The 24,163-nt window shown below is 39.8% G+C and overlaps 2 protein-coding genes across 2 annotated transcripts in view; both read left to right on the forward strand.

Moving 5' to 3' along the window:
- Ano5 (anoctamin 5) overlaps positions 1-24,163 on the forward strand; it is an 83,183-nt gene that overhangs the window by 55,593 nt on the left and 3,427 nt on the right. Inside the window, exons 14-21 of the mRNA XM_041650011.1 lie at positions 414-488; positions 2,784-3,006; positions 4,548-4,717; positions 5,653-5,750; positions 9,341-9,471; positions 13,721-13,926; positions 18,207-18,385; positions 20,157-20,262. Coding sequence (XP_041505945.1) covers positions 414-488; positions 2,784-3,006; positions 4,548-4,717; positions 5,653-5,750; positions 9,341-9,471; positions 13,721-13,926; positions 18,207-18,385; positions 20,157-20,262 — 1,188 coding nt within the window. The remainder of the gene's footprint in view (positions 1-413; positions 489-2,783; positions 3,007-4,547; positions 4,718-5,652; positions 5,751-9,340; positions 9,472-13,720; positions 13,927-18,206; positions 18,386-20,156; positions 20,263-24,163) is intronic.
- Positions 15,437-17,594, forward strand: LOC121447034 (ATP-dependent RNA helicase DDX18-like). Its single transcript, XM_041650024.1, is given in 1 exon segment — positions 15,437-17,594. A coding segment is annotated over 1 exon segment (1,980 nt). The 5' UTR covers positions 15,437-15,490; the 3' UTR covers positions 17,471-17,594.

Consider the following 24,163-nt stretch of genomic DNA (forward strand, 5'->3'; position numbering starts at 1 on the left):
GCATCTTGTAACATCCATATACTCATTTGAAAGTGAAATATGCTTTATTAGCTTCATAGGCTTGGAGCCACTATGTGCTATGTGGAAGGCAGTGTGTTCTGCCTCAAGTTCCCTGTCTTCTGTAGAATCCCATCCTTCCTTGAAGGCACTCTAGCAGTAGAACTCTCAAGATTCTTGTCACAACTTAGGGATGAGCCAAATATCTCTTAATTGTGACTGAAATGTCATGCCAATGTGCAGCATTTGGGTTCTGGTGGCCTTCTCTTAAAGAAGGAATTACCTTCCATGGGCTATATAATGAGAAACCCTTTGTGAGGTCTCTACCTTTAGCATGTGCCTTGATTTTTCTACTGTTATTTGGAGTCCCAACTGTGAGGCCAAAGTGTAACTTTGTAATTTCTCCAATATTGCAGGAGATGGAGCCACACATGCCCCGGTGCCATCGCATCCCATGGTACTTTGTGTCAGGGACCACAGTGATCTTTGGGGTAAGCACCATTTAGGAAACTTTGACCGTTTCTTTAGGACACAATTCTTTATGAACCACAGTATCTCCTAAACCCTGTCTGCATCAGCTCTTGGATCATTCCTGCAATGCCCCATTCTTGCTATATTGTATATTTCTCTTATACAAACATGACAGAATTTACATAGATTTTTTTTTCCCCAAGACTGAAGTTTGTAGATAAATGTGTGGGAGAGTCCTAACTTTCCAGCTTGTTCCCGTTTGTATCACTGACTGACATCTGGCACCAAACAGAATGTCACGTTCATCATTGCAGTCTTTGGTTAATGTGTCAGCATCACTCATTCCCTTAAAGTATCTGTGCACATGACACCATGAACTATTACCACTTTCTCCTTGTTGAGACACAGACTCAAATCTGAGGAAGACAGATCTATGGGGGTAGACGTTCCTCTGTGTATCTATAGCTAATATATTTATCCACCACTGTGACTTTTTGTTCTTTCCTTTCTAAATCTGTGTACTGGTCACAGTTGGATTTTATTTTTTTAAAAGATTGATTTATTTATTATGTATACAATGTGCTGCTGGCATGTATGCCCACACACCAGAAGAGGGCACCAGATCTCATTACAAATGTTTGTGAGCCACCGTGTGGTTGCTGGGAAGTGAACTCAGGTCCTCTGGAAGAGCAGACAGTACTCTGAACCTCTGAGCCATCTCTCCAGTCCCACAGTTAGATTTTAATTTTGGGAAGAGGGATGGGGGTGTTGGCTTCTGAGAGAATGTGCTATTGAGGTGTAAACAAATTAACTATTTTAGAGAGTGGTTTAACTCTCTCCAATGTGTGTGCCTGTGTATGTACATGTGTGTGTGTCTATGTGTGTTTCTGTGTGCCTGTGTGTATATGCATGTGTCTGTGTATGTGCATGTGTCTATGTGTTTGTGCATGAGTCTATGTGTGTGCGTCTGTCTCTGTGTGTGTCTGAATGTGTTTCTGTGTGTCCGTGTGTATGTGTGCATGTGTCTGTATATGTGAGTGTGCCTGTATTGTGTCTGTGTGTGTATATATTGTGATTTTTAACAGCTCTTATTAAAATATTTCTTATATCTTGAAAGAATTAGTTGGGGTGTATTTTCTCACCTTGCATGACAATGTGTAGAAGAAAAAATGAATAAAAGGGAGACAAATAGGTACCGTGGGATCAATTCTGAGAAAGGAGCTTGGAAGCACGGTCTCAGAATGGCTTTTCTGTTTTCAATTTCTTATCACTTAGCACTCAATTTGATTTGCTTCCTCAAATTTAGAATCAAGTTTTCCAGTCATTGAATAGATATAGAGCCACAGTGCTTTACAATATACAATGTATACAAAACTGATGTGGAAACTACACAATGTTTGGTCAAATTTTTCCTGAAGGGGGATTCATTTGTGGTTACATAGTCTCTGGTTCAGGCTTATATTTTATTTTCTTTATAACATTAAAAATGAATCTATATTGATAGCTATATTTTAGATAGATAGATGAAAGATAAATAGATAGATTGATAGATAGATCAAAGACAGATAGATTGATAGATAGATAGATAGATAGATAGATAGATAGATAAGATGAAGGGTCAGTAGATAATAGACAAACAGACAAACAATCGGGTAGATAGACAGAGGATAAATGATAGATGATAAACTTATCTCAAGAGCCACACCAAAGCATACCAAGCCAGGAGTAGGATTCAAAAATACAGCTGTCATTTGTAAACACTGAGAAAATGAATTTAAAAGTTGAATGTAATAGTCACCACTCATATTGCTAGAATGAAATAACTGTCAAGAATCAATTGAAAAGAGTTAATTGGTTCAGAGCTCAAGGACATAGCCCGTTGTGGAGAAGAATGTGTGGCAATGGGAGCTTGAGGCAGCTGGCTACATTGATTGAGAATCACAAAGCAGAGACAGAGAGAGAAATGGCAGTCCTCAACTCAATTTCCCCTTTCATCCTATCCAGATCCCAGGCACAGGGAGTGGCCTCGCTCTCAGTTAAGATGGATCTCCATCGCAATTAACCTAATCTAGATAACTCACTCACAGATGGATCTCCTGTTAAGTTGACAGTGTTTTCCATCCCAGACGATAATAGTTTTCTCTAGTTCGTGTTTAACTCATAGCAATCAAATGATTTTTTTCCCAGTTTTTTTACCTTGCGGTATCTTATCTGATGCTTCTGTAGTAAGAGTAGATGCTGTGCTTAAGCAGCTGCTGAGCAGCATAACAAAATGGGAAAATAGCGCATCCCATGGTTCTCGCTTTTCCCCTCAGATGGCTCTCCTCCTCAGCAGCATGGTGTCCATCATTGTGTATCGCCTGTCAGTCTTTGCCACTTTTGCCAGCTTCATGGAAAGTGAAGCCACCCTGCAGAATGTGAAGAGCTTCCTCACCCCCCAGCTGGCCACCTCTCTCTCTGGATCATGCCTGAACTGCATTGTCATCTTGATCTTGAATTTTTTCTATGAGAAGATATCTGCCTGGATTACAAAAATGGGTAAGCTGGCCAAATTCTGAGAGTGATTTAAACACAGGTTTTAGCCAACACTGCACATCCATCCTTGGACCCTCTCTCAGGAACTGGCAACTGAAGAGCACAATTTCCAGGCTGTTTTGTTCTCTGAGTAGATCCGCATTTGGTTTTTAATTCCTTAAGATCCATATTCAGTCATTTCACAATGGAAGCAAGAAAAACTGTAAGGCTAAGGACACCTTGGGCCATTTTGAGGGCTCTTATCTCAACATTCCCGGGGCGGAGCTAGCTGAATCCTGATCAAAATCCACACCTTACTAGAAACATGTGATAATCTGGTTTTACATATTTTCTTCATGGAGGATATTTGCTTCTAGAAATCATTCTGAAATAGAAAAAAAATAACAAAAACGAACAGAGCAGCAGTTCCTCATGCACAGCCCTAGAATATTGTGCCTTTCTGTCTATGTAGCATCTGTTATAACCCAGATTATTTTCTTGGTGACATTTTTAAATTTTTCCTGAAGTGAGAAGTGCTGGGGTCAAGGGTAAAGCACTTGAGCAAGGAATGCTGCAAAGAACATGTGTGCTTCTGCTCCCATCTTGAACAAGTTAGAGAGAGACAAAGCTAGCCATTTATCTAGCAGTAAGGGGCATCCCTTCTCATGGCTCCACACAAAGGCAAGCTCCAGGCAAGCATTGCCTGGAAGCAGCCCTTGCATCATCTTCAGATTTTGAGTTCTCAGTCAAGTTTATTTTTTCTCTGGGTAAAGTGTTTAAAAAGACATCAAGAATTATGGCTCTATTCAGTGAAAATTGTTCCGAACCTCCTACCTGAAATGTTTTTAATAAATTCAAGTGAGCTTCAGCAAAATGGAAGTTATCTGTGTCTTAGAATATTTTGTTCTTCTGAAAGTGTCATGGGAGTGTCTGCTCTATGGGGAAATTACAGACTCCTGATAAGAAGTGTATTCCCTTACTCTTAGCACTCCCCAAAATGATCTAGGCGTTGGGGAGAAATTAATTCTTTTTTATCTTTAGAATTTGTTACATTGGAAACCATGACTGCATTTTAATTAAGGAGAAAGAAGGCATATATTATCTCTGTCAGCATTTGTAGGCAGAGTTTAGTGCATGAGAAGAAAGTAGAATGTAGTTAAAAACCATCTCAGCTCTGGACAAAGTTCTTGACATAAGCTTACCTGGTTTACACCAGCTTGACCATTATGAGAGGAGGTAGAAGCATGATGGGATTTTTGTTAGTGTTTAGCAGTGATGGGAAGGAGCACTGCCCATTTTGTAGAAACCCCACATTCAGACTGTCTTATACCGAGAGCAACCCCACCCTTGAAATGGAGTAACTGCTTCCGAGACTCTGTCAGCCATGGGATTAACACAACATGAGCAACAGGAAGCCAGCACAAAAGCACAGCTCTTCAGCATTGGTCAGCTGAGGTCAGTTAGAGGAGCATGTTTACACACTTTGGAATGGCATGCCTAGATCTCCACTTCTAAGTACAGCATTCAGGAACAGTCCATTGATTCCTGGTGGTTTCTCTTGGCAGAAATTCCTCGAACTTACCAGGAGTATGAGAGCAGTCTCACTCTGAAGATATTTCTCTTCCAGTTTGTGAATTATTACTCAGCTTGCTTTTACGTGGCCTTCTTTAAAGGGAAGCTCGTGGGCTATCCTGGAAAGTACACATACATGTTTAACTTATGGAGAAGCGAAGAGGTAAGGTCTCTCGTCCAGCTCAGATTTATGGTTTCAGATAGTTAACACTTGCCTTTCTCCCTAGTACTAACTCAGTCATTGTCAAGTTGTAGAAGTCTAACTGATCATCAGTCTTATCGTCCATTCGATGTTTCATTCCCTTTGAGCAAGAATATGGCACCAGTCTTGCTTGGTTTTTTGTTGCTATGATCAAATACCCTGGCAAATGGAACTCGTGGGAGAAAGGACTTATTTCCGCACTTCAAGAGTGTAGCTCATCATGGCAGGAAAGTCAAAGCAGCTGGACACATGGCATCCAAAGTCAGGAATCAAAGAGCAATGAATGCCTTTGGCTGCTCAGCACCCTTTCTCCACTTACACAGTCCAGGGTCCCATCAAGAGAATGATGCCACCCACAGTGGGGAGGTTTTCCCACTTCAATTACTGTAATAGAAATGACCCTGCATAGGCATGTCCAGATGTTCATTACCCAAATGATTCTATTACCTTCTAATAGGGTAACAGTTGACAGTAACCATCCAAGAGTCTATGATCTGTTCATAAGACATAGAACTTTTTTTTTTCTTGAAAGCATCCTGCAAAGGTCAAGAGTCAAAACAGGGTTTTTCTATGGCCCATGAGACATGAATGATAGTTTTCAAACTGATCACATGAAAATTATAGCACCTTTTAATCCTAGCACAGACATAAGTATTCAGAATTTTTTTAAAACTCAGAGTCTGTATTTCCATCATAGTCCACAAACGGGTGTGCTGCAGCTACCCTGGTAGTAGTCCCACATGATTTGTGGACTGAATGGCTCTGGAATATCCTCATTGCCTCTCCTGACCATATTATAACCTTTTACCATACTTTCTTGAGTTTCTGACATTCCAGGTGTTGCAAAATTCTGTTTCTCCTCTTTCTCTGTTTCCTCCTCTCTTGTTTCTGAATAGTGTGATCCTGCAGGCTGTCTGATAGAGCTGACAACCCAGCTAACCATCATCATGATTGCAAAACAGCTTTATACTAACGTCTATGAAGCCTGTCAACCGTATGTATGGATGGGAATTTTTTTTCAGTCATGGAATCTTTGTCAGACAATGTCTAAGCAAACAGGAACAATTTGTGTATAGTCCAGAGTGCAGAATGCCTCTGGTAATAGAGATTATGTAGTATTTATTTAATTGCATGGCCATCAAGGATTTTCTTCCAGGTCAGGAGGTGGTGCATGCCTTTAATCCTAACACATGGGAGTCAGAGACAGGCAGATCTCTGAGTTCAAGGGCAAGCTGAACTACACAGTTTCAGGATAGCCCCACTACACAGAAAATCTCTGTCTCAAAACTAAAAAACAGGAAAGTTTTCCTTTTTTAGTTCTGTCCTTTAGTTTTATTTTTGATTGACAAATAACTCTTATGTTTCCTCACTTGCATGTACATATTTACTGATTGCAATGCAATGTTTCCATAAAGGCTTTTTTGTGTGTTTTTGAGAGGGTCTTACCAAATGGTATGGGCTGGCCTGGAACTAATAACTCGCAGAGATCCAACAGCCTCTGCTTCCTGTAGTGTTTGGGATTAAAGGCATGAACCTTAAAACCTGTGGCATGTTTAAGTGAATATTTCTGTTGTTGAGTGAAACTATAAAGATTTAACTGAGAATCAATACAGTAGATCCCTAGTAGAATATTCTGCAAACTGCATATTATACTTTTGTAATTTAAAATTAATATAAAATGTGTGTATTTCTTTGAGAATTTCATGCTTGCATACACTGTACTTTAATTCTATGCAGTCCACTCTTCCCTAACTCCTCCTCCATCCACTGCTCTCCATCTCCCCAGCCACTTCCCACTTCCTAGTCTTTCTTTCACTTTTCTTTGGCTGTGGTCCACTGAGGTCAGTTTATACTATGTATGATCTCATGCATGTGTGGTCATCCATTGGAGAGTGGTCAACCTACCAGGGGCCTCAGCTTTCAAGAAAATCTATACTTCCTCTCCCAGAAGCCATCGGCTATCAATAGCTATTCATCCATTGGTGGGGGTTCATCACCCACCGAAACACACTCACCATGCACTTCATGCTGGAAGGTTGAGTGCCACAATCTTGTGTGCAATGGGCACAGCTGTGAGTTCCTGAGTGCAACAGTCCCATAATCTACAGAAGACTCTGCTTCTCCCTCACATAGTCCTGCTGACCTATGGGGTTTACTGTCTTTCTTCCCTCTCCTCGGCAATACTGCCTGTGCTTTGGGATGCTACGTATATTTGTTACTATGAGTAAAAGTTGAACCTTTGATTTTTGGGTTATAATTCCTGCATTATGTTGTGTAGTCATAGAAATACTAAAGAACTTAGGTCATTTGATGAGGGAGGAGTTGCTCCCTCATCCAAAAGCACAAAAATCATGAATGTATCGTATATATTTAGTTAGTGTATAAATACACTAACTAAAATACCAGCTCATATTACACATCAAAGGAGCATTTCTTCCAAGGAAAAGAGAAAAGATAAAAATGGTCTCAGTTTGTGTTGGGGATTTTCACTGTGTAAGAAGCTGTTTGAAGTCGGGTTGGTTTTATTTCCTATTGAATACATAAAATTGAAAACACATTAATGCAATAAATGGTGTTTTCTGGGTTGGAAGTCACAACATAGAAAAACTATCCATTATCCCTATACTGACACATGCACATAGTTTATTTCAGTGGAAACATTAGCATTGTTGGCTGTATAGATGAGCAGATTCTAAATGTTAGCTGGGAGGTCAAGAAACTAGAAAATTAAAATAGAGGAATTGCTCCATTTAATTTTAAAACTAACTATAAAACTTTATTAATGACAAGAATATGAAACTGGAAACAAGCTGGTTCTATAGGTAATGGGGAAATGAAGATGTCAAAATCTGTGATCTGTGCAAACATGACTAGTTATTTTAGCCTGGTTGCAAAAGTATTAAAAAAAATAAAACCAGTAAACATTCATGTTAGAAAGTGTTGAAAAAATCAAATATCCATACCAAAATATAAAATTGGGGACAAACCTCAGTTATTCAAAAATAGCTCCAAGTATATCTTAGGTACCAAAACTGATTTCAAGGAGCAGAAATAGAGGCAGCCAGGCAGTAGACCTTTGAAAAGCTGCTCAAAGAAGACAGGCTCCACCTCTCCCCTTTCTGTGGATCCTCCCATCCTTAAAAAGTTTTATTTTGTTTTCTTTGTATTTCAATTTGGATGTGCGCTATATATAAATATTTATTTCAGTCCACAATGGATGCAGCTGTCTGTGATAATGCTATTTATCTGTTGATCCATTTGCTTGTATGAACTCCACCTCTTTGGGGTCTCATTTGCCTAATTAATTAGCATGAAGGGACAGCTCTCCGTCTGGGTGTGATTCCTTTGCAGGGGTGCGTGCTCTTGTTCCTGCTGTTTGATGCCTCTCCCACCTGACCGCTTCTCTTTGTTCATTTGCACTAATGCTTCACAAGTTTTAGCTCCCAACTCTCCTTTGCTTTTTTCCTTTTTGAGAATACGTGTAGCAAATATTTTGTCCTACCATAGTCTTATATTTTTGTTTTTTTAATAGTCTCATGAGGTTGCTCAAACTTTGATTTAACTGAGGCATCTCCATGTTTCTATTTGCAGGGCTGTATTCTTGAAGTCACCACGAGGTGGAGCAAGGCCACCACCTCTACGTTGTGACAGCCAAACCTCCCTGCAAAATCACTCTGACTGGGAGGCACTGTTTTAAATGCTTAAAAAGGGAGAGTTTGAAAGTCAGGTTGAGCATCCTGGTATTATTTGGTCTCCTATCTTTGGTAGATTTTTTTCTTTTTCTTTTTAGAAACCTACGAATGTGTTTGTTTGTTTTTTTTTCTTCCATTTCCAGAACTTAGCGGGTGAAGCGGTGATACTCTCTGTTTCATAACCTCAGTGATTGTTTTATTTCATTTATTTGTTTTTATTCATGCTATTCTCTTGAATGGGGTCTTGTACATTTTCACTTCAGTTTTTATTCCAAATGTCTTTACAGCAACAAGGAATCTCTATCTTGCTGGATGCTTGCTCACAGTGTGCCATCTTGATTTCATGAATATATTTGATACTAAGCGCTATTGGGTTTGCATTAAATCTGCCAGCATGTCTATTGTGTTGTTTAATTCTAGTTAAACAACAAACTTTTACTTTGGCTCAATTCTACACTATCATAATCTCCTTGTATGGTTTGGACCTTGGCCCGAGGTTTGTAGTACTATTGCACTTACTCAGATAAGCCTCTGCTCTTCTTTCATGTACCATCTCTGTTATGTCCAATGTCTCACTTCTGCAAGTGTTTTCTGAGCTTTGCAGTGGTGCAGAGATTGTCCATTGCCCCGGCCCTGCCCACCTTCTTCACATGCTTTGTCTCCTGGACTGCCTCTGAGTGAGTGCTCTTCTTGTCAGCAGGGAGAGGCAGATCCACTTGCCTTCTCCTCACTTCCCTGTGTGGCAAAACAATACCATGTCTTCCTTTGGACTTCATCTTTTATTGAGCTAGTTAAGGAACTCAGCCTCTCTTTCTGACCATTTCCAGACTTACTTGACATTCTGGCCCTCTTACTTCTTTCTTCAAGTATCAACTTCTATCATTTCTAACAGCTTGGTTTTTAATTGGTGGAGACGCCGAAGAGCCAGGACCAACTCTGAGAAGCTATACAGTCGCTGGGAGCAAGATCATGACCTTCAACCTTTTGGACAACTTGGGCTGTTCTATGAGTACTTGGAAACAGGTAATTTCCAAATATGATTCTCAGGCAGCAATAACACTGATAAAATGAATAGCTTTTATCTCTTGCAATTTCCTTTTGTCTTATGTATCATAGATGTTTAAATTACTGAATAAAAAGATAGATGAATGGATGGATAGATGATGGCTATATGGATAGATGGCAGATGGATGGATGATGATAGATACATGAATAGTGGCAAATGGATTGATGGGTGGAAAGGTGAGTTGTATATATCTAGGTGAATAGTGGGTAGGTAGATGAATGGATGTGAGTATAGATTAATCGATGACAGATGTACACACACAAATATTGAGGGAGGAAAGATGGATGGATGTATTGATTGTGGAGAGATGTATAGACAGCAGGTAAATATATATATACAGATGGCAGGAATATGATATATGGATAGCAGATGGATGGGAGAAGATTCATGGCTATCTATGGAAGATCGGTGAATGGATAGATAAATGGTGATTGGATAGATGGGTAGATAGAGAAAATGATTCAGTTTTCCTTCGTCCCAGTGATTGAACAGAGATGAAACACTGAGGTGAGATCTTAGAGATCTCAGGCTGTTTGTGTGGTCTACCAAGGGCATTTCTGCTCATCAATATCCCATGATAGGCTTTGGTGGAACTATAACAGGCACTTTATGTACTTATTATTAAGACCCTGGTGCAAAGAGAGAGATTATCTGAACACCATTAAGTGATGAATATTTTAGATATGCTATATATTTTATCTTAAAATCTGTGACTGTAACAGAAAACATTTTTATGCTTCATGACAAACCAATGTTACCATAGTTTACTTTATGTTGTGTGGTATTAGTTGGGTAATACTATGCACATTGTTGGGTAAAGAGATGGGAATTCTTCTTTCATGCAGCTCACTATGCAATTAAGTAGTTCTTGCTTTATAGGATGATAAATCACTGTTTTTTCTCACTGTGGAGGATCTGAATAAATGTGTATTCACAGGCAGGGGAGCTTAGTGCTGACAGAGATGCAAAATATCATTTATAACAAAATTAGCTTCAGTATCTTGAGAGCCAACCAAGACTTGGTTTATACTGAAAACTCTCACACATTTTCTAGTCATGAAATAACTATACAGTGAAATGATTGCCTGACTTTTTTTACTCTTGGTTTTAAAGATACTGAAATCAAATACATCAGTTTTCTAGGTAAAGATCTGAGACTAACAGCTTGAAACACATGCTACCTCTTCCTCAGAATAGTTATAGTTCCTTAAGAAAAGAGAGGAATGGACTAATGTAATTGGAGACTGCTCATTTGTTTCCCAGTGGCTCAGACCCAAATAATCACACAGAAACTGTATTTATTACAATACTGTTTGGCCAATGACTCAGGAATATTTCTAGGTAGTTCTTACTTCTTAAATTAACACATTTCTATTTATCTTTGTAATACCATTAGGCTGTGTCTTACCATTAAGTTTCCAGCATCCTCCTTTGGCAGCTACATGGATTAACTCTGCCTATTCTCTCACTATATTTCTGTTCAGATTTCCCATCTGGCTATATTATTCCATGCCACAGGCAAACAAGCTTCTTTATTAACCAATGGTAATAAAACATACAGGATAAAGAGAAGAATCCCACATCATCTCCCCTTTTCTGTCTAAATACAAAGGAAGGTTTTAACTTTAACATAGTAAAATTACATAAAATAAAACAGTTACCAAGCAAGAATTATAGTCACACTATTTCTTTTTGACTCTAAAGTTTCAGTATCTAATTTATCTTTTATCATAACTAAGGAAAACTATAACTATCTAGCCTTCAACTTCATCAAAGACCCCAGAAGGATATAATATTACCTAAGTAAACAGAAGGTGCATTGGAAGCACTTTTAAAACTCTGAAATTGACAGAGATGTCTTGTTGCCTGGATAGTGTTCTGAAGTTCTTTAACATTGGGGCATCCACCTTCAGCCTACAGTCCCATACTATCCAACAGACATTTTCATGAGGCAGGAAATTTGAAATATGGTTCTGTTTATGTTGGCAGTTTGTCAGTCACTTTCTTTTGTATCCTGAAGAATCTCTAGCAGACTCTTTCATGAAGCAGAAACCCTGAAAGACTGTGTCATCTTATTTAGGCAAGTTCAGCAGTCATTTTTCCATGGGTCCTGCATGTCCAGTTCATACAGCATACCATCAGGCAGTTAAGGTAAGAGCAGTTTCTTGCCCAAATGGCTAGCCTTGTCACATTAAAGGCAAATTCCATAACAAGTTTTTTAATGCTCATGAACCTCTCTGAAGTAATTGGTGCTTCCAGAAGCAGATATGTCTCACTGTCAAAAAAGTCTAAGTTCTTACATTTTAAATGCCATATTCTGTAGGCCTTTGATAGGTTTTAAGAATACTTATCCACCTGAAGTATATTTCTGTACATCTAGATAACCTAACTAACATGACTACAGTTATAGATGACTATTTATTAATCCATAATTTTTAATTATACATTACATTTTAAATGAGCTGTATAAACATAATACTGTAAACAAGAGTAGGAATTTACATATAACAAAATTGACCTTAAACTTGTATCAATAAACCAAAGTCCATACAAATGTAAAAAATTTATTTCTATATGATATCTCCCCCCTTTTTATAGAAGGTGATTGACTGTGACTATTTAACCATTTATACCCTTCACCTTTTCAATAAAAATAAACATTTATAAATAATCATTTTTGGAATTTGGGCATAGTTTTCTCCAAACTGCTTCCTGCTGTTTGTTGGGCGAAGATTTTTAGGATTAGTGGAGACCTTCTGGGGGTCTTATTCAATCAAACCACATTAGCTTGGAAAGAATCCACTGGTTCTCATCTTCTATTAAAACAAAAGCAGAACCTCTTTTCCAAAGTAGCACACCCTTAGACTCAAATTTTGAAGTCAAGATACCTTTAAAATATATACATTGGTTTAGCATAGAAGCCTGTACAATTATATGTCTCTCTATATCTAGCTCATTCATGGTCAAAAAATTTAAAGAAAACACGATAATATATATAATTCAAACTTTGTGTATTTTCACTCTTTATGTGGCTTTTTTTACTCTACTTCTTTTAATATTTATTTTATTATCATTACTTCTTTACTTTCACTGTCTCCTTAAAGACTTTGTTTTTCTAAAACTATTACTTTTTATAACTGTCTATATACTTTTCCTCTCTCTCCTAAGCTTATGTACATTTTTTAAACACACTGTATCCTATTGAGAGATCTTTCATATCTGAATCTGTCCTATTGTATATCTATGATCATTTTCTGACCAGGAACACCTTTTTTAAAAAAATACTAAGCAGGCAAGGCCAGGACCAACTCCACCACCCTGCCTGTTTGCGCCACCCAGTTCAACATGGTGGAGGAATATTCAATGCCTCTGTGAGCCATGCTTACCAGCCAACCTTCAGGGACACAGTGGGTCTATGTTATGATTAAGCAATTTGTAACACATTATTCACAGACCCCATTTAAGTACTCCATAATAGGACCAGCACAAGCCAGGAAACCAGCTCTTAAAGGAGTTGCACAGTATTTCTGCTAATGCTGAGTCAGGAAACCTTCTCTTAAAAAAATTGCACATCTACTTGCCGCTAGCAGAACCCACCTGAGAAAATACTACTATCTAGAAACCATACTTAACTCTGTTTTTTGTGTCTAGAACTCCTTCCCAAGCTCTCTCAGGATTTATGTGGATGTAGTTGCTCCACATTGGAACCATTTGTAATTGGAGACTGCTTATTCATTTCCCAGCTTCTCAAACCCAAATAATCACACAGAAACTATATTGATTACAAAACTGCTTGGGCAATGACTCAAAGATATTTCTAGAAAATTCTTTCATATTAAATTGGCCCATTTCTATTAATCTATGTATCACCACAAGACTGTGGACTACTAGTAAGTTTCCAGCATCCTTCTCCTTCAGCTGCTACATGGCATCTCTTTAACTCTGCCTATTGTCTCTATATATCTGTCTTTGGATTTTCTACCTGGCTATATTCTGTCCTGCCATAGGCCAAAGCAGCCTCCTTATTAACCAATGGCAATAAAACACATTCACAACATATAGAGGGGAATCCTGCATCAGTCTAGTATAATTGTAAACGTCATAACAAGACAGGTGAAAAGAGAGAGAGTGAGGTTCCAAGTGGCAGGGCTAGGTTGAATGGCCCTTTATCTCTTTGGTAATGATGGGTGACCTGTGTTCTTTCAGTTATCCAGTTTGGGTTTGTCACGCTGTTCGTGGCCTCCTTTCCCCTGGCCCCCTTGTTTGCTCTCATAAACAACATTATGGAGATCCGAGTGGATGCCTGGAAGCTGACGACTCAGTACAGGAGACCTGTGGCTGCAAAAGCTCACTCCATAGGTGTCTGGCAGGACATTCTCTATGGAATGGCCATCATTTCCATTGCAACTAATGTAAGTGCCTCTTTCCAAGGGATGACTTTGCTCTTCTTTTTGCTTCTGTTGGGATGGAGGATTGTGAATGATACCGGACTCAATCCTCATGGGCACCAATTTCATCACAGAGTTGATTTCTAAGGACAAGCCACCTGAAACTTTACTTTCTGAGCAAGAACAATGAAAAGAAAATAGTATTTTCTAATTGAAATTTCATGATGTTGTTTTACAGACTTGCTGATCTAGGTAGAAAATCGGTGACAATGTAACATGTATGAACAATGGAGTGAAAAATTGATTATACACAAATATGTAAAATATAAAGAATACATATTGGGGGCTGGAGAGATTGCTCAGAGGCTAAGAGCACTGGCTATTCTTCCAAAGGTCCTGAGTTCAATTCCCAGCAACCACATGGTGGCTCACAACCATCTGTAATGGGGTCTGGTGCCCTCTTCTGGCCTGCAGGCATACACACAGACCAAATATTGTATACATAATAAATAAATAAATAGAATACATGTTTACTTACTTTTACTTACAAAATGATTTTTGAAAACTAAATCTCACAAACACTACTTTTATATCCCTTATATCCATCTAAAATTGTTTTATCAATTAAAGGTTTTTTTGAGATAATCAAAAGGAAATTTGACACCTGAATATTTGTGGTTTATTTTAGAAAACTTTATGTAAAGGAAACGTGGCTGAAACTGTGGAGCTTAAATATGGTGGGAATATAAAGAGATGTGGAACACAGTTACAGAAAAATCCATGGCTGGAAATGCTTTTTAAAAACTAAGACAGGAAAACCTAACCTAAGTATGTGACTTCAGTCACCAAAGGAAAACACATAACTAAAAGCAGTAAAAAAAAAAAATTAAAATAAAATTATTCATAAATAGTCAACTTAGAAGATAAAAGGGTAATTAACACAAATACTGAGTTAGTTTGTTATAAAGACACATAAAACAAAAAAAAAATGCCAGGTGGTGGTGGCACATGCCTTTAATCCTAGCACTCAGGAGGCAGAGGCAGGTGGACCTCTCAGTTAAAGGCCAGCCTGGTCTACAGAGTGAATTTCAGGACAGCCAGGACCACACAGAGAAACTCTGTCTTGAAAAAAAACATACAAACAAAACAAATAGACAATAAACAAGAACAAACAAAACACCGAAACCCATGAAAACAATAGACTTCTTTTTAGCAGATTGTAAAATTTTGCTTGAAATGACCAATTACTAGATATTTAAATGTTAGATTATTAAAGAATCAATGGAAATGCCAAATGTATTCATTGACATAGAAGTAACAGAAAAGTTTTTTTTAAAAAATATATATACCACAAACTACACAGCTGCCATAGTTAGACAGATGGTTTGAAATGCACTCATGTGGTCTAGAATAAACAAACTATTTCTGTGATCATTGGGCTTAAAAAGAACCGTAACACCCCCATATAATGAAGTTGTGAAATTAATTGTTCTAAGCTACAAGAAAAATGTCAAGGACACGCTTCCGAGTTCCGACTACGCACGTGCAGCTACTGCTCAGTGCAGCCTGCTAGCGCGGCCCGGCAAACATGTCGCACTTACAGATGAAACTCCTGCGCAAGAAGATCGAGAAGCGGAACATCAAGCTGCGGCAGCGAAACCTGAAGCTGCAAGAAGCATCAAACACGAGCCTATCCCAACCTTCCAATGAAGATGTGCCCAAAGAAGAGGTAAAGGTCAGAAAAGTTAAGAAAGCAATAAAGCATGCTGCAAGGGTGGGCTCAGCAGAAGCACAAAGTGGAGGCATGCCTGAAGAGACAGTGGAAAACTCGAAAGTTGAAAAGTTACCCCAGAAACCTACTGCTTTAACCAATGGAGAAACAGCAGCAGCGCCATCTCCTGATTCAGAATCAAAAAAGAAAAAGAAGAAAAAGAGGAAAATGGCAAATGACGCAGAGCCTGACACCAAAAAAGCAAAAACTGAAGAAAGCACTGTGGCTCTTGAAACAGAAGATGCTGTGGAGAAGCCAGATGACAAGGAAGTGCCCAGCCTGCCCCTGGGGCTGATAGGGGCTTTTGAGGACACTTCGTTTGCTTCCTTGTCTAACCTCGTCAATGAAAACACTCTGAAGGCTATAGAGGAAATGGGCTTCAAGCGCATGACTGAGATCCAACATAAAAGTATCAGGCCACTTCTGGAAGGCAGGGATCTTCTAGCAGCTGCTAAAACCGGCAGTGGCAAAACTCTGGCTTTCCTCATCCCTGTGATCGAGCTCATTGTGAAGTTAAAGTTTATGCCCAGGAATGGAACAGGAGTCCTGATTCTCTCTCCTACCAGAGAACTGGCCATGCAGACCTTTGGTGTTCTTAAGGAACTGATGACGCACCATGTTCACACGTACGGGCTGATCATGGGTGGCAGCAACAGGTCTGCTGAAGCACAGAAGCTCACCAATGGCATCAACATTGTCGTGGCCACCCCCGGCCGGCTTCTAGACCACATGCAGAATACTCCAGGGTTCATGTACAAGAACCTTCAGTGTCTTGTTATTGATGAGGCTGATCGTATCTTGGATGTTGGATTTGAAGAGGAATTAAAGCAAATTATTAAACTTTTGCCAGTACGCAGGCAAACCATGCTCTTTTCTGCCACACAAACTTGAAAAGTTGAAGACTTGGCAAGAATTTCTCTGAAAAAAGAGCCATTGTATGTGGGTGTTGATGATGATAAAGAAGTTGCCACAGTGGATGGACTTGAGCAGGGATATGTTGTGTGTCCCTCTGAGAAGAGGTTCCTTCTGCTCTTCACATTCCTTAAGAAGAACCGGAAGAAGAAAGTGATGGTCTTCTTTTCGTCGTGTATGTCTGTGAAGTACCACTACGAGCTACTGAACTACATCGACCTGCCTGTCTTGGCCATCCATGGAAGGCAAAAGCAAAATAAGCGAACAACCACGTTCTTCCAATTCTGCAATGCAGATTCAGGGATACTGCTGTGCACAGATGTGGCAGCCAGAGGGCTGGACATCCCTGAAGTCGACTGGATTGTTCAGTATGACCCTCCCGATGACCCCAAGGAATACATTCATCGTGTGGGTAGAACGGCTCGGGGCCTGAACGGAAGAGGGCATGCCCTGCTCATCCTGCGCCCTGAAGAGTTGGGTTTCCTTCGTTACTTGAAGCAATCCAAGGTTCCACTGAATCAGTTCGACTTTTCCTGGTCTAAAGTTTCTGATATTCAGTCTCAGCTGGAAAAGCTGATCGAAAAGAACTATTTTCTCCATAAGTCCGCGCAGGAAGCATACAAGTCCTACATACGAGCCTACGACTCCCACTCTCTCAAGCAGATCTTCGATGTGAACAACTTAAATTTGCCTCAGGTGGCTCTGTCCTTTGGCTTTAAGGTTCCTCCCTTCGTTGATCTGAACGTGAGCAGCCATGATGGCAAGCTTAAAAAGAGAGGAGGTGGCGGTGGATTTGGCTACCAGAAAACAAAGAAAGTGGAGAAGTCCAAGATCTTTAAACACATCAGCAAGAAGACAGCGGACCGCAGGCAGTTTTCTCACTGACAGGAATGGCTTTCTACCTGGACTTTGCCCTAATTTCCCCCTTTCTCTTTAAGAAGGAACTTTTTAAAATCACCTTTAGGATTTTTTTGTCTTTACTATGAATGATAATTTTTATTTTTAAATACTCCCATAAAAAAAAAAGAAAAATGTCAAACCACACTCTTTCCTTTTATTCATCAGCCTATTACTGACACAGTGCACATACACAAGACACAGACTCACACAGGTGCACAGAAAGACACAGTCATAAATACACACTGGTACATTCATACATCATTATACATCATTCATACATACATATACATATGGTCACACATAAGCATGTACACACAGATCTTACAGATGTATACAGATGCTCACAAATACAAACAGAAACACTCATATAGATGTGAAAATACACAGAGATACAGACATATGAATTCCCCTATTTCCCCACCTGTCTCTCTCCCAGCCCACACAAGGGAATTTAAGAACAATGAACGTGTCAATCAAAAACATGAGTCATAGCAAGGCCAAGGAGAGAAAGCATGTTTTGGGGCAGCAAATAAACATAGGTTCAATTCTTAAGTTAGCCATTCTGTAGCTATGAAATTTTGAAATTCAGTTCCAGACTACCCATGTGCCTTCAAAAGTTTTAGAGTGGTGTTTGAGTTACCTCATGGAAGTGGGCTTGCATACAAGTCAGACTTTGTGCACTGGACTGGGCTCATTGTTGTTCTTTCCCTTTGTCCATCAGGCCTTCATTGTTGCCTTCACATCTGACATCATCCCACGGTTAGTTTACTTCTATGGCTACTCAAGCAATTCCACAGAGCCCTTGAGTGGATATGTCAATAACAGCCTGTCAGTGTTCCTGATAGCTGACTTCCCCAACGACACAGCGCCCATGGAGAAAAAAGACTTCACCACTTGCAGGTCTCCTTCTGTCTAGGCTTTAGTTCTGTACTTTTAATGTTTCTCTTAAATTATCTTTTTCCTGATGTTTGTCTTGTGGTGTAAAAGGTTTAGTTGATACAAGGCATTTCCTGGGTTAATATCATATATCATTTCTGGAATTCATACATTGTATGACCTGACAGACTATACAAAAGGAAGTAATATTATGGGCCGAAGTCATGTTGTTCTTAAATAGTTTCTTAGTTTTGAATTATTTTTGAAAATGATGCTCACTAACTAGGATAGGCTCCCTGGACATGAGCTATAACATCTATCACTCAGTATGGTTAATTAAGTGAATTTTACCATTTATCCTCAGAGAAAGAAATAGAGAAATAACAATGTAATAATGGGACCAGTACACCAGCCATCATTCCACTTAAAGATTTTCTAGTGTAGAATGTGTGAGTGGTATTTGTGAATTGTCACCACACCCAGTTTATCATGTTCTGTGGGGATCTTTATACAATAGACTATAAAAACAATAGTCAGTAAGTAGGTGGTTAGATAATAGAGATATTATAGATTATAGATCACTGATGGAGATATGCAGGTAGTTGGGTAGATAGATAGATAGATAGATAGATAGATGAAAGAGGTAGATGATGAAGATAGATTGATAGATATACATGTAGAGAGAGAGTTGATCGATTGTAGACATACATGATAAAGGTAAATGATGCATATATATAAGATAAAGGTTGATGGGTAGAAGATAGTGATAAATAGGTAGATTGTATTGATATATGCATGGATAGATTGATAGGTACAAATAATTTATGACAGATTGATGATACAGGTAGATAGTAGATCATAAATAAATAGTAGATAGATAACAGACAGACCGATAGACATGTGCACACATAAGTACACAAAAAATCTTGAAAATTGACTTCATCCTCATATTAACTTCTCACTTTGGGATTCCAACAACGAGAAAGGAAGCCATTTCAGAACAATAGGACAAAAACACTGATCTGTGGCACATTTGGATAGGAAGGAATCATGGCACAGTGTTCAAGACTGGAATCTCTGTTGTCTGATCTCTGGGTTTCAACCACTTTCTAAAAACTAGAGTGAGTGATTGAAGAACATCAAGTCTAGTGAAGGGAATCATCGGAAAGTCTGAGCATGAGAAGAACACAGAAAGAGAACACTGCCTTGTCAATACATCTGAAAGGAAAAGGCGTGTCCAGGAAACAGAAGTGGTCCACATAGCATAGCGAGTTGGTTGGGTGAGATAGGAGGAGGATTTCTACAAAATGCCGTCATAGCTTGGTCTCTTATGGAAGAAACTGAACTAGACCAAGGAAGTTTTCCTGGTTTATGTCCCCTTAGGTAGGTAATATGGGTAAGTAGCACAAGCCTGGAGCTGGAGAACAGAAAAAAGGTTTAACACTGTTGCTTTGCTGTGACCTGAGTTTGTACTCAACTTCAATCTAACAGAAATGGTAAAAGTTTTTTCCATGTCTGTTCATGAAACTTGCCACAAATGTCATCTGTCATTCTGTCTACCTGTCATATATATTATCTATCTAAATATCACAGATTATCGATCTCTCCATCTATCTCCATGTCTATCTGCATATCTACCTATCATCTATAAACTATTTATCATATGTATCTATCACAGACCATCTCTCTGTCCATCTATCTACCTACTATCTATCACATCTATGTGGCATAAATCATCTCTCTCTATATGTTTCCCTATCCATGTTCATTTTTGGTCTTATTCTCTGTTTTGTAGGTACAGAGATTACAGGAACCCTCCTGATCATGAGAACAAGTATGTCCATAACATGCAGTTCTGGCATGTCCTTGCCGCCAAGATGGCCTTCATCATAGTGATGGAAGTAAGCTGACCTGACTCTCCCACGTCTCTTTCGTCTCACCCAGCTCTTTTGCCACTCCCCGAAGCAACTGTTTCTAAACACACCTGTTACCAGGAAAATAGCGCCCTCTTCTTTCATTTGAAGGAATCATTTGTCATAAGTTGCAACTCCACTATGGGAGCTTGATATTCACTTACAATTGGTAAAGGTCCCTTGGCAAGAGAAAAAGAAAGGAAATGCCTGACAAGGTCAGGAAAGGGGTGATTTGTAGAGCACCTGTTCCAAAGGCTCTGTTTCAGCCATTCTCATCATCTAGCCTTCCTTTGTTTTTACCTTTGACAGATGAACCTGATATTCATCAAAATATGTCATTGGCTTAAGGTTAATTAGCTACTATCAGAGCTGGGATTTGGTGCCAGGCAGATTTCTATTAGTTCATCAAGACCAATCTTGTCTACAAGAGCTAGTTCCAGGACAGGCTTCAAAGCTACAGAGAAACCCTGTCTCAAAAAAAAAAAAAAAAAAAAAAAAAAAAAACAGACAAGCAATTTTCTTTCCTTTTGATACATGAGATTAGAGGGTGCTCTGAAGGAGGTACTTTATATGGGATCATAATAGTTATAATATGATGAGGGGAAAACAGAAATCACTAGCATTGTCAAGAGTTTGCTGGTGAGACTCCTAAGTGGAAGTTCATGCCTGAGAAGGAAGAGAAGGCTTTAGTGTTGATAATTGTGCTGGGACTCTGTTCTCAGCTGGCCTGGGGGTTCAGCCAGCTTCCTGGGTAAGAATTTCTTCCCCTCCCTGTGTCCCCAGGTTTTCCTCTATCTTTCCTGCCCATGCTCAGTATTCTGAATTTCACTGTTTAGAAAGTGTGCTTTTAATATGTGTCCCACCTCCACTCTACACCACAGCCTCTGCCCTTTCTGTTATAAAGATAAAAACCGTTCACTGTTGAAATGACCTGGCGCAAGTGAGAAGGAAACATGGAACATGCAACAAACCAACTTAGGAGTTTATTAGAGGGGCCATGTACAGGCCTGGGGAAGTCAGTGTGCAGAGAGAGAGAGAGGAAGAGGGCACGTCCAGCTTTAAAAGCTGCCCAGCACATTCGCACAGGGGGTTGATGTGACTACATCATACACAGGTGACGGGGGCTCATGCAGGCACGCAAGGGCTTAGCTGAGTCAAATGTGGATGATGCAACCATGCTTGTGTGGGTCACATGGGGCCCCAGAGCCATTAGGCACTTCTTCCTGAGGGTTTGTCTGCACATGCATGGCCCTAAATCCCAGAAGTGTCAGCCTCATTATGGCTGAAATCGTAACATTCCACCCTTTTATTATAAAAATTTGGGGAGTTTGGGGTCTTTAATGTGTGGGAATGGGGTGTTGTAAGGTCTCTCGTGACTGCTTCCTGCTGATTTTGTGGGCCTCGGAGAGTTGAAATGCTTGACCACATTCTAGGGTGGCTGATTACTGTTGTGTTTGGTTTTTTTTTTTGTTTGTTTGTTTGTTTTTTTGAGCTCTGTAAAACTGGCTGGATGGCAGCTTGGACCTTGCAAAAATGCTGGAAAAGCAGAAAATTATATCTGGAAAAAATTTTAGATCCCAGTGATTAGGGAGAAAAGTCCCAAGATGGAAGATAGAGGGTTTGAGGGGGGGTGGCGTGGAGGAGGAATTTCCCAGTGGTTCCCGAGACCAGGAATGATAAGGGAAGAATTAAATGATATTTATTCTGGGTGGGTCTTGTCTGCTTATGTCCAATTGGCTCCCTGGAGCTCATGAAAAGAATGTTTGAAAAGAAATAAATTTTAGACATATTAAAAGCTTATAATTACTATTGAATAGTGTTGGAATAGAAGATGGTGGGGAGGAGTGAGGAAAAGAAGGGGGAATTATTAGAAAGAGAAATTATTAGACCCCTCAATGTTTTATCTGGAGCAAATCTTAAGGCACTTGCTCTCCTTTAGCATAACGGTATTACCTTAACATCCAGGAGACACTACTGCAGTCAGTGATAAACCTGCTATGTTAAAGTAATCGTTTGTGAGTTTTTAGAGTCTGGGGCTATGAATGTCCCAAATTTGTTTTTGTTTCTTACTACCTGGGCTTTTGGCAATCCTTGTCCCTCTGGTTCTATGTTTAATGATGGTCCCTGTAATAACAACTAAGTGGTTAACTGAAAATTTAAGCATGACATGGGAGATATAGAGATGTTAGTAGAGCAGACAGAAGAAAGAGGAAGAAGAAGAGTATATGGTTTTGGCACAGGAGAGTTGAGAATGGTGATGAGACTTATTTTTCTGGAACTAGAGAAAGAGTGGCTGATCTTGGTGTCTCTGGAATTTAAGGGAACACGGCTCTGTTCCCCTATCTTGAGCTCGAAGAGTAAAAGTTTTAAGGTGAGATAGTGAGAGTAGATCAGAAGCTAATGCCTGAACATATAGGTGTGGGCTGTCCTGGAGTCCCTGGGAAAGGACAGTCCAGGTGAGCTGTGTGGAGAGGTGAGTTTCAGGGTCAGTCCAGGTGAAGGCAAAGATTTGAGATTGAGAGCTGAGAGGAATAGAGAAAAAAGCATCCTTAAGGTCTAGAACTGAGAAATGGGAGGTTCCTGGGGAGATAGTGGAAAGAAGTGTGTAAGGATTAGGTACTACAGGATGAAAAGGAACCACTGCAGAGTTAATGAGTCAGAGGTCTTGAATCAGGTAACAGGTTTCATTAGGTTTTTTAACAGCAAGTATAGAGGTGTTAAAGGGAGAAGAGGTGGGGCGAAGTAGCTTTTTTCTTAAAAGGTCCGAGATATAGGCTTAAGTCCCCTGAGGCTCTGAAGGGGGGGGGGTACTGAACTTGGGTAATGTACTTAGTAGGGTCTTGGAATTGGATAAGGATGGGGGAATGGTGTTTAGCAACACAGGGGTTTTGGGTGTCCCAGACTTGGAGGTTTACCTGAGAGGCTGGTAGAGGAAAAGACACATTGGGGCTGGGAGGTTGTGAGGATAGGAGGAGGAGGAGGAGGGGAGCTGTTGGTGAGTCCAAGGTAAGGTAAATGGAAGGAACAAATGAAATGGAAGCTTCTACTTTTGCTAAAAAAAATCTCTTCCCATAAGAGGTACTGAGCAAGTAGGCATGACTAAAAATAAATGAATGGATAAATATCCCTAAAAAAACAGAGTTAAGTGGTGGGGACAGGTGAGGTAGATAAGGCTGTCCCTCTAGCCTGACAATAAGGAAACTAGAAGGAGAGGTGGGTCCCCAGAATTCTGTCAGTACCAAGTGTGTGGCTCCAGTGTCCAAGAGAAAGGAGATGGGCCATCCTGTTACTGTGATGTTTACCCATGGCTCCCTGTTACAGATAACGGTTGTGGTCAGGTCAAAGGGCAGCCTCACGCATTCATGACCGGATCTAGAAGGTCAACTTGGGAATTTTCTGGGTTTTATGTCTCCATGCCACAATGTACATGAGGACAATCGACTGTCTAATGTTCTTCCCTATGGCATCTTGGACAAGGTCTTATGGGACCAAGATGAGAGGATTAGGGCATGCTTGGGCCCAGTTACCAGCTCTACCACATTTGAAACACAGGCCTGGTGGGAAGGCAAGGGAGCAACACAGATAACATGGATCAGGTGGTCTGTCATCTCGGCCAGTAGGAGGGCTGTGGCTAGCATGTGACAGTGATGATTGCAGGTTTTGTCATTCCTCTCATGGTACACCTTAAAAGCCAACTCTAAGACTTCTGCTTGTGGGGTCAAGGGGCCTTTCTCCAAACATCTAAGTTTAGCCCTAATGCCAGGGTAGCACTGGAAAAGAATGAGTCATGAGTAACTGTCTGCCTTCCATGGTTTCTGGATCTAAGTTAGTATATTGTAACACGGCTTTAGTGAGGCAATTCCAAAAATGCAAAAGGAATTTTCTTCGT

The sequence above is a fragment of the Microtus oregoni genome, unplaced genomic scaffold, assembly GCF_018167655.1.
Source record: "Microtus oregoni isolate MIOR12 unplaced genomic scaffold, Mior012 000000F_ref0000247, whole genome shotgun sequence".
NCBI classification, from domain to species: Eukaryota; Metazoa; Chordata; class Mammalia; order Rodentia; family Cricetidae; genus Microtus; species Microtus oregoni.